The following is a 17,071-nucleotide window of genomic DNA, read 5'->3' on the forward strand; positions in this document are numbered from 1 at the left end:
CGGAAGCGGGGCGGGGCCGGGGAGGAGCCGAGACGGGGCCGGGTCGGTCCCCTTCGCTCCGTGTCCGTGTGGATCGGGGCTGGCCTCTCCCAGAAGAGAGGCCCCCCCCGCTACAAAAAGCCAGGCCATGGAAAACTGATACATTCAGTCGTATCATCGTGTTCACTTTCACCATGGAAATACAATAATTATTTCTCAGGTAGCTGTTTGGCAGATTTGTATTTTCCAGTGCGTGGTTTGAAGTTTGTTTCCTCTTGCTAGCATTGTTCCTGTGAAGCTTCCTAAATTCTGTAGTATTTGGCAATGTAAAAGCTTCCCTTGAAGTATATACACCCTGTTTCTCCTACTTTTTTTTTTTTTCCTGGTAGTTTATTTCTTTGTTTGTTGTTGCAGTTTTGTTTCCTGTCCAGTGATTACAGATGCCTTGAGACTCAGTGTGGTTGAATTAACTGATTGTAATGACATGTTACTGTGTAAGTCTTAGAACAACTCTCTAACTCTTACCAAATATTTTCCATATGCTGCCATAATGATAAATGTGGCAACTCCTGCCCAGCAGTGTGGCACTGTTGCTTCAATGCCTGCCAGACAGTGTACAGAACTTATGAAGATGTTACCTACTCTAGAGCTTGCTGTACCAACAGAACATCAACAATTATTTTTTTTTCCTAAATGCTGAACATTTAGAGAAAATGGCTGTTTCGCCATTTTTATACAGGGCAATGATGACTAAGTTGTAGGATTTAAATTCTGCTTCCTCTGAACTCCCACAGCAGTGTGTAATCAGTTTGCCTGGAATTCTTAACTCAAAAGTTGATAGCACAGACCAACTGATAGATTTGTTGTCTTTCGTGCCAAGTTTTGTAACTGCATAGATTCATCAAGTGTGGCATCCTCCCCTCAAAACCTGAGGCTTTACTAAATCTGTAGGTTCTTACTATGCTACTCCCCCAACCCCTTGCTGCTCTTCCTTATGAGTAGATAGGACTCTGCAGGTTTCTGTGGTTACCAAGGCTGTGCAAATGGGTGGGTATCAGTCAGTCATGGCTTTTTCCATCAGTCACTCTCTGTGCTCAGCACAGATAAATCAAGCATTCTCCACCTCTCGCAGCTGGAAATGAAGGCAGCAGGACAGCAGCTGTGGCTGAGAAGGTGCCCCTGTGTTGTTCCAGAATAGGTTCTTTCACCTGGTGTGCAAGAGACCAATCCAGATTTGATTTATTTACAGTTCTGAGCAGAAAGGCGTGTCGGTGACAAATCCACAAGGCCAGCGTAAGGAAACCAAAACTTTTCACTATTTAAACATTTTAGCAAAAAAGGACATTCATGTTCATTGGCTACCAGTTACCTAGGTCTCTCATTAATTAGTGTTCTATGTTCTATTGGTTAATGATTCTTTCACTTCTCCTGCTGTTTAGTCCATATACTCAGTCCTTCTCTTCTTTTGGGTCAGTGGGCAATCTCCCCCGTCAGAAATACCCAGTCAGAGCTGACCTAAGCAAAGTTGCCTTTATTAGTTTTTGTTTATCATGGGGATTCTGCCAAGTGCCCTTGTAGCCCATAAATTCTGCATTCTTTGTGTCCACTGTCAGTAGTACATCTCTCTTCCCAAGTTTGATCTCTCTCTAGGTCTGAGATCATTGAAACATGTCAAGCCGTAAGCCTTAGCAAGGCAATTCCACCGACAAATAATTTGTCTTTCACCTGAACATCGCTTAGAGAATGTTTGCTCCTTTCTTGTTGATTAGGCTTGAAAGTATTCAAAGATCAAACAACAAACAACGTCCTTTTAAAATAATTTTTTTAGGTATTATCCGTTTGGCAGCACCTGGGGCGGGGGCGGTCCCGCCGTTTCCCCGGTGCCCGTGGCTGCCGCTGCCAGCCCGGCGGCCGCTCCTCCCCGCGGAGCAGGCGCACAGCGCGGCCAGAGAAGATGGCGGCGGCAGCGGCGCGGCTGTGGCGGCGCGGGGTGCGCGGCCTCTGCGTGTTCGGCACCGGGCGGGTAAGGCGCTGCCTGGGCTGCCGGGCTGAGGGCGGACGGGCGGCGTCGCGGAGGTGTTCCGCCATCTCCTGCCCCGCCGCTCCGGCTCTGTCCGGGCGCCGGTGTCCCGTCAGAGGGAGGGCACGGCGGGGCTCTGCGGTTCCCGCTGCCGGGACTGGGGAAGCAGCCGGGAAGGGGTCACCCCTCAGTTCTCCTCAGCTGCCGGCCCTGCCCGCCGCGGAGCCCCCGAAGAGGTGCGGGCTGAGCTGCCCGGCGCACGGCCTGCTGCCCCACCGCCGGGCGGGCTGTGTCACCCAGCTGAGAGTGTCGCCCTTTGGCCCCGATAGCACAGCTGTGCAGGGCCATCCATTTAGGTAAATGGCTGGAATGCTGCTGTCCGAGCGGTGGCGTGGCTTGACTTGTGACCGAGTTGGCGTTATGGCAGGCTTCTGCAGAGAGTACCTGAAGGGAGCCTACAAGAAGTCTGGAGGGGAACTTTTTTCAAGGGCATACGGTGACCGGACAAAGGGGAACGGATTCAGATTGAAAGAAGATGGTTTAGATTAGATATGGACATGTTGCCCAGAAAAACTGTGGAGGCCCCATCTGTGGAGGTGTTCAAGACCAGGTTGGATGAATCTCTGGTCAACCTGTTACAGTGGAAGGTGTCCCTGCCTATGGCAGGTGGGTTGGAACAAGATGATTTTTAAGGTTCTTTCCAGTCCAAGCCATTCTATAATTCTGTGACTGTCTGGATGTTGCTGGAGGCCATTTCTAGTGACTTCTCCAAGAGCACGGTTCTTCTTTCTAGTAACTACTTTTGTGTTTCTGAGAAGGTTTTCTGAATTTATTTCACAGTTCACTTCCACCCCCTGGGTAAGGGTTGTTTTTTGGTTTGTCAGTGATTGGTGTGTTAGTTGTTTGATGTTTGGGGTTTTTTGAGCTGTTTACTGGCTTCTTTATATCTGTGTTTACACCTGAGATTTAATTTAAAATCTCAGCCTTGGGCAGTGGAATGATTAAATTGCATGGATGCTATCATAGAGGCCTCTTGTGCAAGCCAGTAAGGAGATGATGGGAGTCTGACTAAAAGATTGCTCAATTATATCAGCTTTACTGGCTGGTTATCATTGCCATACTTTATTAGTCTTGGTGCAGCCTTCTGCTTTTCCTCTGTTATGACATGTCCCAATCTTCCCCCTGGAGCAGAAGGAAAGCTGCTTGCAGTGTTTATTTCATGGAGAGCAAGAACTGGGCTGTGTCTGTCACTACCAGAGCACCTGATCAGAGAGTCTCAGCACTCACAGGGTAACGTTATCTCCAAGGAAGCGGGAGTCCAAATGCCGTCTTGATTTGCCAGACTGTCGTGAGCTGAAATTCTCCAGAGGGAGCTTTTTTCCTGAAGAGACATGAGCAGGGGGCTACTAGGAAAGTGCCAAAAGAGAACCCTTCACATTTCCCTTTCCTGGAGGCTTAATAGTATCCTCGTACTCCGTGAAAGCATGCAAATTTTATTTTCACTGGAAGAATTAAATAACAGTAGCGATTTACAAATGTGATAGTTCTAGCTCAAGCTTTGCTTTCTGAATTTTGTCCTATGTAGTGGCTCCAACTCTTCAACTCAATATTAGTTTTTCACGGAACATTCTGAGTTGGAAGGGACCCACACGGATCGAGTCCAGCTCCTAAGTGAAAGTCCCATACAGGGATTGAGCCCGTGACCCTGGTGTTATTAGCACCATGCTTTAAGCTGTATTAAATTGTCTGTGTAATTCCATGGTGGTTCTCTCTGCTTTCACCTGAGTTACTTATACATATGTATTACCACACAGAAAGATTCATGTGCACACTTTTGCAGGCCAACTTCAAACTCTGTGAAACCCCCAATGCACTGTACCTGTGGGAAGAAAAGAGTAATCATCTACCACTAAATATGTTGTCCCTTAATTTTAGTATTCAAATTGTGAATTAGTAAACAGAACAAAAAGGTGGAATATTTTTACTGTTTTCAAACTACCTTTCTTCTTCATGTCAATCTGTTGAACAGTTGCATGGTTTTCTTAACAGGATCATACAATAGTAACCATTCACTCTTCTTTCACAAAATTGTATTAGATTTTTTTATTTTGTATTAAAATAAACACATTAAAGGCTCAAGTACAAGGTAAAACCTGAGAAAATAAGTATAACTTACAGTCTTCTAATTGTTTTGCACATCAAAAATAAAGTAAACCTAGTTTTTTTGTACTTGGAAGCATTTACAGCTTCAGGTTGTGCAAACTTCTGTCTTTTAAATAATAATGGAATTTCTCAATTATTACAGTAGTGCTGTTGTCCGAAGACATTTAATTCAATACTTAGATTAGGGCTTGAGTTAGCTTAGCATATTAGGATGCTAGAAATATCCTGTTTGCTATATTTGCTGCACCTTTCTTGCTGACATCACAAATTTCTCATTACATTTGTGGGGTATTTTCTTACTAGCATAGTTTTCTAGATGTAATACTGAATTTTCTTCTTTTTTCATGTCTGTTTTTAAACATGTTCCAACCATGTGTCTTTTTGTGGGGATTAATCCCTCTGAGGCTAATGTACTGTAGATGGTATTTCTGCTGGGATAGAGTGTGATGCTGATAACCCAGCCCTGCCCAGTTTTGTCTGGGAGATGGCATTGGTTTCCTTAGCAGCTCCAGTGGTCATTAGGGCAGGTCTTGTGAAGTTTTATTCTGTCCTGTTCTCCAGTAGAGAAGAAGGTTTGGTTGAATGCAGTAGTAAAGAATCAAAATCATGAGTCTGTTACTGAAGATTTTAAATTTGTAAATACATACCTATGTAACCTAAAATCACATGGATTTGTTTGTGCATAAATTACAGTGCATATATCAATCTGATGCCCAGGTCCTTCTGTAATTAGTTGTTAATAGTTTTCATGCTTTAGTAAAAGTGATAGATACAAAAAGTCCATGAAGTAGCAAGAAGCATGACTGAAGTATTTTTTCAGTGCTTCTCTAGTTGCAGTATAATATATAAAAATAGCTCAAGTGCTTAACTAGTCTAGGTGATAGTGTTTAAGTAAAGGTCCATGTGTGTTGGTATAATGCAGTCTAGTCATTCTTATATTCATATATATTTACTTATAATTAAGGGAGTTATGGTTGTTACCTCCACTGGCATAGGAAAATCTGATCTTGTGTAACAGTCTTTCATACAGAAAGGAGAAAAAACTAACTTTTCTGGTTTTTTTCTTTCAGTTTTTCAGCCGTGGGCCAAATGTGCTGCATCAAGACAGCAGTGCACCACAAGCTGCATTCTTCTCACCTCTTCAAAAAGTGATGTTGCCACCAAATACCTATCAAGGGAAAGTGGCCTTTATAACTGGTGGAGGTACTGGACTTGGCAAAGGGATGACAACAGCTTTGTCCAGTTTAGGTGCCAAGTGTGTTATAGCAAGCCGGTAAATATTAATGAACGTGTTTTAGAACTTGCATTTAGTACTGACTGCTGAATAGATGTTTACTTCTTTACAAACCAGAAAAATTGATTCTATTTATTCTGTTGCAGTACACGTTTAAATTACAGTGTCATATTGTAGATTTTAGAAACTTGGAGATTTATCTGCAAATGTTTAATGGTATAAAAATCAGTAGGAAGAAATAAACTAAGCACAGTTTTGTGAATTGTGGCAGCAAAATAAACAACCTCAAATATTAGGCATAAATTCAACTAAAGCCTTAACGAGAACAAAAATTTGCAGTGGGCAAATTATTGAACAGTAATAAATGTTATTACAGGTGTTCTTGATACAGATTTAAATTATAATAAAGAATTAAGTCCATTCCTCTTCTGACTTTCAGCAAGAGCCTTGATTTTAGTTTAATGATTTTCTACAGCTCTCAAGTACTGCAATAGAGTCTAGAAGCACTTCAGTAAAGTCTAGAAAAACAATCTCATTTTAACTCAAAATAAACAGAAGTGGTGTGACATTCATCCTAATAGTAATTTGTTTAGCTTTAAACATGAATATGTATGTCTGTTATTAATACTAGTAGAGAAGTAGCTAAAACTAAGTTTGTTTTGATTGTGTGCTTTTTTTCTGGCTTATCACATATTCTTTAGCTTTAGAGTCTCTTACCGTTGTCACTTCTGAGTTGCTTTAAAGTAGCACTAACCATAAATTACTTAAAGTTTTCTTTCAGAAAGCTAGTGGTTAAGCATAGTTTTAATCTTAGTTTTAATTTATGAAATCAGCAATATGCATGTGCACACTGCATATTTTAAGTTATAGTTCATATTTGCTCAGAAAAAAAAGATTTTAGTAATCTGAATTGTAATTACATTTAACTGACATAAGGAATGTTAATAATTATTTCTAGGAAGCTGGATGTTTTGAAAGGAACAGCAGACGAAATTTCTTCTAAAACAGGGAATAAGGTAATTTTTTGCAGAATTATGAATATGTTACATATTGTACTCTGCATTTTGAATTTTTTTTTTATTTTTATGCTTCTATGGACTTGTTTAATTTATGAATGATACAGTTTTTAAGTCTTAAAACTGCCTTTCTATTATTTTTAGGTTCATGCTATCCAGTGTGATGTGAGAGATCCTGTTTCAGTTAAGAATGCTGTTGCTGAAACAATCCAAGTGGCAGGACATCCTGATGTAAGTCTTCTAGGGAAAAGAAAGAACTCGTTCTTCATTAGTGAAAATACTTTGCATAGTACGTGTGAAGAAACTTAATAAGATAGAAAGTTAATGGAATCTATAGACACTAGACAGAACAGTGGCAGTACTTGAAGGTAAAGCTAACATTCATAGCTAGACCAGTTACTCTATTCCTGTGGTTCTTAAAATATTTGGTGGCCAAGTAGACAAAACATTTTTACCCTTACTCTGAGGTCTAAAATCTTGTTTCAAATAATGGGACAATTCTGGAGGGATTCTTTGAATTAAGGGAATGGAATATTGCCCTTAAATCCTCCTGAAAAGGTGATTTACCTGTGTTTACTGAATTACATCTTAACACAATGCTTCACAAATTAGGAATGGAAATAACCATAAATGTCTTCTTTGATCCTTGCTTACCTTATTAATATACACAAAGAAGGTTCCAATTTGAAGATTAAGTTCTCATAAAATGAAGAAAAAAGACTTCAGTTAAGCCAAGCATCTGCTTTTTTATAGTTTGGCACAAAGCTGACAGAGCTCTTTACATCAGATTGTGAGGAGGGTGATCTGGTGGAGTCTGAAAGATGATAATCACCAAATTCTGATGTGATTATGAGATAACTTGGATTCTGCTAGCTGATAGAAAGTGTGATGATGTAGCATCATTGTAAAGGACAGTCAGATTTAAAACAGTTTACTGTAAATTTAAAACTATTGTATATCTGTTGTCGACAGTTTGCACTCAGGAGGAGTTTCCTACAGATGTGGCAGAGAACCTACTGAATTTTAAATATTGTAAGAAGTAAAAAAATTGTAGGCTATATAGCTGTAAGAGTGCTAGAAATAAGGCAACTCACTGTCCTGATTTGTAGACAAGATTCTCTGGATATTATTTTGACTGTTAGTTAAGGCAGTTTTTGGCCTAAGTTAAAGGTTTTACATGTGTACGGAGAGGGAGGCGATTTCTTCCTGTATAGTACATTTTTAGAGCACCAGTAATTTTCTGAATAAATGCTTTCCATGACTTGTTCTTTGCAAGCATTTACCTTCTCTTTAATTTTGCATATTTTGTGTATTTAAGATAGATCACAGAGTAAATTGAACATTCAGTTATTTTTGTCCAGTTTTTCTCTTAGTTGCAGACATGAGATGTTCGTTTATGGACCCAGGGTATCACTCACTGCATGTGAGGTGAGATCTCAAAGACAGAAGTTAATGTCGGTGACTTGAAAGTCCTTCCAGCTTTGTTTTGTTCATTCCATTCCCAAGAATGTTACTCCCATTTAGAAAGCAATAATTCTTTTTTCATGGCTTATTTTGGCAGTCCTACATAACTCAAAGATCATATGGTACAGTTCTTAGTTCACTAGTTTTATTGTTGTGTCTTTCCTGCATTTATTCAGTGATTCAAGTAGCCTCTTTAATATCTCAAGGTGTTTGGATTTTTATTCCTTCAAATTTCAAGGAGACCTTTAAATTGAATTTGCTGTCCATAAGTATAATTTATGGCTGTTGTATATTATTAGTTTTACATTAATGCAATATGTACTGTGCTCTGTTTTGTTACTCAGAATTCAAATATCTTGATTAGAATCTAGCCCAGAAGTTCTTCAGGACAAATAGTTTATTTTATCTGCAAACCTACATGAATCAAGGGTGCCATTCCATCAATAGTCCATCATTTTATTCTTAAACACAATATATTATTAAATACGCTAGATCTGGCTTCATGATTTTTGGTTTAAATACTACTAATGTGATGCTTAGGCTCCTGAAGTGAAAGTATCCTCTGCCTGATGATTGTTCATAGGAAGTGATGGTGGTACATCTATTCAACAAAAGTTTTGTAGTAGCTGTTTGCAGTACATTGTATCATAATACTCTCATCATGACTGATTTGAATTCCTGTTATACAAGAGTCACTTCATCCAGACTTTAGTTATCAGGTTGCTGCCTTTTGCTTCTATTCCCATGCATCCATTATATTAAATAGATGTGATGCTGGAATTTGATGGGGGCAAACTTTTCTGTTAGGATGCACTTGAGACACTATAGAAAATAGTGACTTAGGTCAGCCTCTACATGATACAGTTCCTCATTACAGTAGTTTGGAAATACAGCTCATTTTCTGTTACTGATACTTTTTCTGTACTGCAGATGGTAAAATTTCTTCTGGATTTTTCTCCCTCTTCCCCTGCCCTCCATACCTCATTCAGTGAGAGTATATTTACTTTTGTCCCTGGAAACACAAAAAAGCTCCTTGTAAATTCTTTACTTTTGTCTCAGGAAGAGTTATTTTTAGTTAACTCTTTTTCCTTCATGTGTTTCAGGTTGTGATAAACAATGCAGCTGGAAACTTTATTTCCCCTTCTGAACGACTTTCTGCTAATGCCTGGAAAACAATAACTGATATTGTACTTAATGGTACTGCTTTTGTAACTCTGGAAATTGGAAAGGAGCTAATTAAAGTAAAAAAAGGTATCTTAAGCTTTGTGGCATGTTATTACTTGCTTTCCTTGCCTTCCTGTCATTATAGCCAGTTTTGAGTTCATGTGAGAAAAGAAATACAATTTTTAACATTCTTCTAGAAAGGAAATTTTTCAGTGAAAGCTGTACTTAAGTATCACACAGTAGATCTGGCTAACAATTACTTCATTGTAGTATCTGGCCTTAGAATTGGACCCAGAGGCCAACTGAGGCCGAATACAAAATCTAATTGCAGAGTTCTAGTTGTAAAACATTTTTAAAATTAAAAAAAACAACTTTGTGGTAAAAAAGAAAAAAAGCTGTCATTTCTTCCAAATTTTCTCTATGTATGTTAATTTCATTGTACTGAACATGGGATATTTCTTTAAATGAGCCAGAAGTCAAAATATCCCTTTGAAAATTCCTCCTACAGTGAAATAAAATTTTCAGCTGTGCTGTATGAGTAATAGTACTAGATAATACTACCTTTAAGATAATTTGAAAAAGAACTTTGAAATTGAAATCAGTATTGGATTTTATTTTTCCAGGTTTAATTTCTTATTCTGGACTACCTTGAAGTTTAATTTAATATCACAGTTTCACCTTAAAAATATGACAGTTCTTTTATATACTATTTAGCCAAAGATTTATTTAAACAGATTGTTGTTTTAAAAGGAAAAGTGATGTATGCCCTTATATGTTATATCATAGATATTTACAAAGAACTGCTTTCATTTTACATTCCAGTTATAAATTGAAAAACAAGGAGTTTATTTTATGAGATCAGAATAATATAAAGTCAAATTCATTTAAAAGCAGGGAGATATAGTTATGGTTTTCCATGTGCCCTCACTACTGAGCCCTGTTTTCAGAAGTGGCACAGAAAATGTGTTGAAATACTACTTTTTGTATTTACACCGGTATTTATTTAACCTCTGAATTAGTTTCTTCTTTTCTTCACCTTCTGAATTAATTTCTTCAAAATCCTCTCCAAAAAGTGTTCCATGAGCTTACACTATTTCATTATAACAATGAGAAGTTAATATTGTTTCAGTGGCTCTGTAACAGTTTTTGTTAGTATACAAGTATGTCCCCTCTATATTTTAGCAGTGCATGAAAAATTAATTTCCACCATTCTAGTGTTGATGTTCCCACATGACAAACCCATCCCCAGCTATGACTTACTATATCATTATGGCAGACCATTGAAATAGGTTGCCTTATGGTCTTCCAGGTGCATGTGGTGTGCCCATATAGTAATGTGAAATATGAATTTAAACATGCTTTTTTTTTTGCTGTTGTTGAATGAAAACAACATTACTTTCCTTACTTCTGTCCTCAAATTTGGTAAAATCCAGACGTTATTCACCTTCATGTTGTCCCTCTTTCTTTGACTTATAAGCTTCCAAAATATTTGAATTTCTTTTGCTATTACTTGCATGTCTTCTTTCTAGGGGAGTCCATCTGTAAATAAGACTTTTTGTTAAAGGCTTTCTTAAGGCATGTTTTTGTAAGTCATATGTATGTGTTTATCTTTTTGCCTTCATTTTATTTGTACTTGCTTGTTTTTTTTTAGTGTGAGCAGAGGCCTTAGTTTCTAAAGTGATGCTACCTAGTGCAAATATTTCAGAGCAGTCTATGAGGACACTATGAATCTGACAGTTTCTAGAACACTGGGATGTCTTTTAGGTCTGCAGTGTGACCTACATTAAGTCTACTGTGGTAAATAAAAGTTCTCTGCTCTTAGACTGCAAGTTTGTGCTGGTATTTAAAAGGAATTTTTATTCTGCTTGTATGTTATTTATTTTTACAAAGTGAGAGGAGCTAATTGATCAGTTATTGTCCATTTTAGGAATATAGGCTTTAGAAATAAAAGCTGAAGTGTTCTTTAAATATCAAGCTGTAAATTTCTCAGTTATTCTTGCTTCTGTGTTAAGTTCACCTAGCTTACATATATTTAACCTATATTTTAAAATAAAATCCGTGATTTAGTTCTACAAAATATGTAATTAACAATAATCTCTAGATAACTTCAAAGGTGTTCTATGGTTTTTTTGCCTTTCAAAGTCTCTCAGTGAAGACTCCTTTTTTGTAAACAGGGCCCATGATTTCTGGATATCTGCTGGCATTTCAATTAGTGATTGTTTTTGGTTCTCTAGTTTCTCTTGTGTAATATTACTGTAATTTCTAACCTGAGTCTACTTACATGCAATTTATCAGTAGTGTATATTGTTTTAGAAATATCCCCTGGGCAGCTATTCTAATGAAATTATTTTTGAAATATAGTAAGTAGAACAGTTATTTTAGTTACTGTGACATAAGCAGTGAACTGTCATCCCTTGTCCTTCATTTCCCAGCTACAGTAAGCTCATGCCAGTCATTGATCAGACATAATTTGCAGGATTCTATAAAAGAAAGACTAAATAAGCAGTTGCAGTTTCCATTATATTCTAGAATGTTTTTTGCTAATTCTGTTATAAAATATAGCATATCAAAGAAAGTAGTTCTTTTATAATGGAGTTTGTTGTGATAATAGTAGGACAAGTTATGCAGGTTCACTCTGTAATTGGCTCTGCTGCAGAAAAAGCTTCTGGAAATTTCTTAAAAATCTTTTTTTTTTTTCTGCATAAATGTTAACTCAAGCCCTCAGCTGTTAATTAGAGATTATGCCAAACCTAACTGTTAATGCTGATTTTTTTTCCTTGGTTTTTTTTTGGGGTTTTTTTTGGGGGTTTTTTTGGGTTTTTTTTTTTTTTTTTTTTTTTTTGTGTTTTTTGGGGTTTTTTCCCCCCACTCAGTAATTGATGAATTTAGAGCAAAATGTCTGGTTAGTGACAACTAGGCTAGGGCAGCTTCTGAAAAAACACTGTAAGCTCTTAGGTTTTCACTCCAGTTAGACTAATTTATGCGTTAAGTTCATTATCAGTGGAAGTCTGAGGGCTTAGACCTTCAGAACATAATCAGTAGCTATTTGCACTTATCTGGAACAACTTTTAACGCTCATGCAAAAGAGGGAACTGAAATAAAAAGGCTTGGAAAGAAAGTTTCAAACACTATGTTTTTAAAATGCCTTTTCACTGCCCAGAGGGGAAAGGTATCCCTACTACTTGAGCTGAAAACTTCTCTACCAATTATCTTGCTTTTACCTGAACTTGAGAGTTTGATCTTTAGGGTTGTTTGGTTTGTGTAGTGTGGGTTGTTTTTTAAATGTTTTTTGCACCTTCTAGGAGCAGCATTCCTGGCTATTACAACAATTTATGCAGGGAGTGGTTCAGGATTTGTGTTGCCGAGTGCCTCTGCCAAAGCTGGTGTAGAAGCAATGAGCAAGTGAGTAATACAGGAAAATGTGTGCTTTGGTTTTCACATCCTTAACATGGGGTAATTAATTGGTCTATAAAAATGGAGCTTATTAGTGTAGTCCCCCTGTTTCACTGTTCCACAAGAGTTCAATTCAGGCTCTAGTATCCTAGCAAGAAAATAGTATGCTGGCAGCTTCTTACAGAGGGAAGTTTTAACTGCTACTGGTTTTTTTACAAGACTGAGATAAGAACAAGTAGAACTACTTATGTTGGCAAGTTCCAAAGTTTGTTTCACAGAGTTTTGGTAATCAGGTTCTCTTCCATTTTCATTGGTGAACCAGCATCTAAAGACAGCTATGAGGGGACTGTTTGAGATCTGTAGCACCTTCTACATTCTTTTGTCTGAGGAAAATACATGCCTGTTATTTGGGTGCAGTATAGTGTGGCTTCAGCTCTGTTTAGATTACTCAACAAATTTGTTTCCTGTCACTATTTAAAGTCGGCAGTTCTACTTAGTTCAGAACAGCGTCATGTTGACATATCCATTGTGCTCAGCAAACAAAAGGATTTATCTCATTTTTAATTTCAGGCTAGTCCGTCATAGCACATAGATCTTTCCTCTGCACTTCAGCAGAAAGAATTGAATAGATTGGAAGCCTCTTAGTAACTAGAATTCTTTATCTGGAAGAAAATGAGGGACTGAGTAATGGTCTTGATTTCTATTCTGCAGAGCTGTAATGGAAATGTGTACTTTTCAGAGACTTTATGACTCAGCTAGTTCATTCACCATAGAAGATCCAAAGTCCAAAGTACTCTTCATGCCGAGAAAAATCTCATAAAGCAAAACTATTCTAGTGGTCATGTTTTAAAATATATCCTCTGTTTTCTTTCAAAACATAATGTGAGAGCTATGTTGCAAATGTTAGAAATGTATACTTGTGGGAAAGTCTAAATTGCCACAGAAAGATGATGGCCTAATGAAGGAATTCCGGTGCCAGCACCATCCGTGATTTGCAGGGGAGAGAGAATTGCTCCTTCACCCCACTTTACCTATGATTGCAATATATTCCTCTGTTGGTGAATGAGATTTTTTTTGCTTCTCTGAAATTATTTTGTAAAGCACAAAATAATGGAGTAAGTAGAAATTTTAAGTAGAAATTTTCTGGTTCAGGAATGTTCTAATATTTATACATTTGATTAAATTTTAATTTATTTTTTCTGAATAGGATTACAATATTGTGTTTAAAATATTGATGCATTCTGTTAATGAATTTTTAGGTCTCTTGCGGCTGAATGGGGTAGATATGGCATGAGATTCAATGTGATTCAACCAGGTCCAATAAAAACAAAGGTACATGGCATGAAGTGAAACACAGCCTTGAATATGCTTTGTAGTACAGACCTAACTTCACAACAGTCTAACTTTTCTGTAGCTGTAAATTCTAATATGATTTCCCTGATAGTCAAGACTGTGCTGGAATATTGAGCACACTTCCCTCCTAGTCTTTTTGTAAAATAGGATTTCTTGAACTTCTGATACCTGCCACTGTCCCCTCTACTACACTTGATATAAACAGAACCTCTTTTTTTAGTGTTTCAAAGAATTGATATATCCAAGTACTTAATAATGATTCTTATTTAGTGTACTGTGTACTTAGTTTGTCAAGTGGAGTGAATCTTAACAGTTGTTGGAGTAAAGTTCCTGTTTCTGCCTAACCCCTAATTTTTAAATAAAACATCTGAAACATTCCAAAATCTTAGGATCTCTTTTAGGTATATGAGAACAGAATCTCACTAGTTTTGTTGAAAATCTCAGAACTAGAAAGAGAAAAACTAAGTTGACAAGGAAATGAGAAGCTTTGAAGTGAGTGAGAAGGAGGACTGAAGGGTTTGAAGGAAGTAATCCAGAGCAGCTGGAACAGGAAGAATAAAGAAAGCAGTCCTGCAAGAAGAGAAAGGAAGATCCATTTCCCATTGAATCAAATTATTATGATTATGAGCACTAACAACTAATAATGGTATTACTTCTTCCATAAAATATGTCACAGTTGTTTTTGCCGTTGTTTTGGGAATAGGGGTGCAGTGTTGGTTCTTTTTTACTTTTTTATGTGTTTGTTTTATTTACTATTCTTTCCTTTTTCCCTCTTGTCAGTTTTAGATGCTATACTGGAAAACTTATTTTTCTTTCTAGTGGAAAGAGTCAAAACTAAGTGGCAAAATTAGCAGGATTATAAAAATATTGAAGTACCATTAGAGGATCAGACCAAAAGTTCTCCAGGCCTTGTATCTTGTGTATTTTTTAGTAGAAGAAAAACACTTGGCAAGTTGAGGGATTTAAGTGTCTATAGTGCTATCTCCAGTTAATGTTCCTTTTTTGAACTAATAGTGTATAACTTGTTTGAGATATTGTATGTTCTTAATAAAATGCTACATTTGGTATATGGTTCCAACTGGAAGTTTCCCTGAAAGCATAAAAGGGCAGACAGCATATTGCAAAATCAAGGTTTTCTGCCTTAGGAGCAATATCAATGGCTTTAAAACATAACTGTTTTAAGTCATAATAGGAAAAGAACAAGGCATACAAGCACAACACTGTTAGGCTTATAAACCGGCAATTAAAAACATGGCAATAGTAGACTTAAATGGCATGCTTGCAGCCATGATTACATGAATTACAATGTGCTTTAAATCATAACTCCAGTAATTTAGCCTAAATGTTACTGACACATTTCTGATTTGGAGTGAGGCAGTTATTTCCTTGTGGAGGAGCAGAAAAAACTCCTTTTATTTCCCGTGCCATTTTAAGCTATTCAAGTACTAAAGCCTCTGATGACTTCCTTTAGCTTTAGCAGTTGCTGCAATTTAAGTGAACTTGGTGGTTTTTTCTTTTCCATTTGATTTACCATGTCACCTATACTTTATTTTTGGTCACTTTCCTGTTCCTGTTCTCCTCTTGTTCATCTCCTCTGCCCATGCAGCAATTTTGAGTCTTGGTTATTTCCTCAACTGTTTGTCAAGGGTGTTTGAGGAAAATAAGATGATTAAACCCTTTTGTTTTTCACAGATAGATGGTGGGTGACTATCCCAAATGGATTAAATTCCAACTTATCATCAGTAGATGCAAATCAGTGCAACAGGGATAAATTGCTTTTCTTTTCTACTTCTCTCTTTTTCATTCTACTGACAATTAGGGTGTAGACAGCTTCCTCACAAATATTAACTTCCATATTGTGTATGTGGAGTCAAATCTCTCTTGGATTTTATTTTCTGGTGTCGGTATGACTTTTTTTAATGTTCCTTTTAATTCTCAGGGTGCTTTTAGCCGCCTTGACCCCACAGGCGCATTTGAGAAGATGATGATTGAAAGGATTCCTTGTGGTCGTCTGGGAACTATAGAAGAAATTGCAAATCTTGCTGCATATTTCTGCAGTGACTATGCAAGCTGGGTTAATGGAGCAGTGAGTTTTGGTTGATCTTGTTTGTACAATTAAACTGATGAGGGTGTGAGTATTGCTGATTTTTTTTAAAGCCCTGGTTTCAGAAATGAAACAGAACATCTTGATTTAAAATTCTTTACAAGTATTATTCATCTTTTAAGTGTAGTGCATGGTTGTTAGCACATTTCAAAAGGACTTTTCAAAGTGATTGTATTGCATTATTTTTAGTATGGGCATTTTTCACCCAAATCAGTAAAATTAATTTTCACAGTTCATAACAAGGGAATACTGCAGAAATCACACAATTACTAAATACACTGTTTGTGCTCTTTCTAGGTTATCAGAATGGATGGTGGAGAATATGTTTCTATGGCAGGAGAATTCAACGCTTTGAAGAAGGTATTAATTTCCTTGTTTGCTATTTTACATTCAGATACTTTGATGTGCAAGTGTTATATGAAATTCCAATAAAATCTCTTTTCTTTTGTTAGGTTACCAAAGAGCAGTGGGATATGATGGAAGCAATGATTAGAAAAACAAAAGGCTCCTAAAGTACATGACTTTATGGTGGAGATTCTTGGAAATGAACCACTACCTTTTCATTGATATTTAGAAATAAGCAATTGAGAAATAGCCTTCAAAATCTTTTTTATGCTAATTTCAATAAAATATTTTGAAATTGTGGTATTTTGAATATAGTTTGTATATTTTTTCAGTGTAAAATCTGTTCTCTTGCCAGTAGTGAACAACAGTTGGTCACTAATATTTGGTCTTTAGATTGTCTTACAAAGCCATGCTATGGTCTACAATCAGCCTTTTTTTTTTTTTTTTTGATCCTCTGAGGATTTTTTCTCAAATATATGCAAGTGTCTATTAATATTGTGATACCAACAGCTTTTCAGTAGTCTCATAACTGAATGTAATCATTAATCTGAAGAGAGAAACAAAATACTAAGTCCTAATCTTCACACTTCAACCAGAAGTTCTAAACTTGCAGATACAGTTTCACATTATTAGCAGGACTACATACTCTGAGAAAAGATGTAACTCCTGTGGTTACTTAGGAAATCTTGAAATGCCTGACGGTCTTGATCTCATCTTTTGTGACATTTTCAGTCTGTTAATTATCTTTTTCTGAACTTTAAAAATGGCATTTACAGACCTGCAGTGCCTTTCTAAGGAGTTTGCTCTTTGTCGTGATGAAGTTAATGTTCTTGAAA

General features: G+C 37.0%; 1 protein-coding gene across 2 annotated transcripts; it reads left to right on the plus strand.

Annotated features, from left to right (window-relative positions):
- The first annotated feature begins 51 nt into the window (after positions 1 to 51).
- Positions 52 to 16,545, plus strand: DECR1 (2,4-dienoyl-CoA reductase 1). 2 transcript variants are annotated; one of them, XM_050971855.1, is made up of 10 exons: positions 52 to 199; positions 5,233 to 5,435; positions 6,355 to 6,412; positions 6,557 to 6,643; positions 8,980 to 9,127; positions 12,343 to 12,442; positions 13,693 to 13,765; positions 15,726 to 15,872; positions 16,188 to 16,250; positions 16,343 to 16,545. In XM_050971855.1, exons 2-10 carry the CDS (start codon positions 5,314 to 5,316, stop codon positions 16,400 to 16,402), a joined length of 858 nt encoding a protein of 285 aa, XP_050827812.1. In that variant the 5' UTR covers positions 52 to 199; positions 5,233 to 5,313; the 3' UTR covers positions 16,403 to 16,545. The 2 variants fall into 2 exon arrangements, with proteins under 2 accessions (XP_050827812.1, XP_050827811.1); XM_050971854.1 differs by lacking the exon at positions 52 to 199 and adding an exon at positions 1,856 to 2,002.
- The last annotated feature ends 526 nt before the right edge of the window (positions 16,546 to 17,071 follow it).

The sequence above is a fragment of the Serinus canaria genome, chromosome 2, assembly GCF_022539315.1.
Source record: "Serinus canaria isolate serCan28SL12 chromosome 2, serCan2020, whole genome shotgun sequence".
Taxonomy (NCBI): Eukaryota; Metazoa; Chordata; class Aves; order Passeriformes; family Fringillidae; genus Serinus; species Serinus canaria.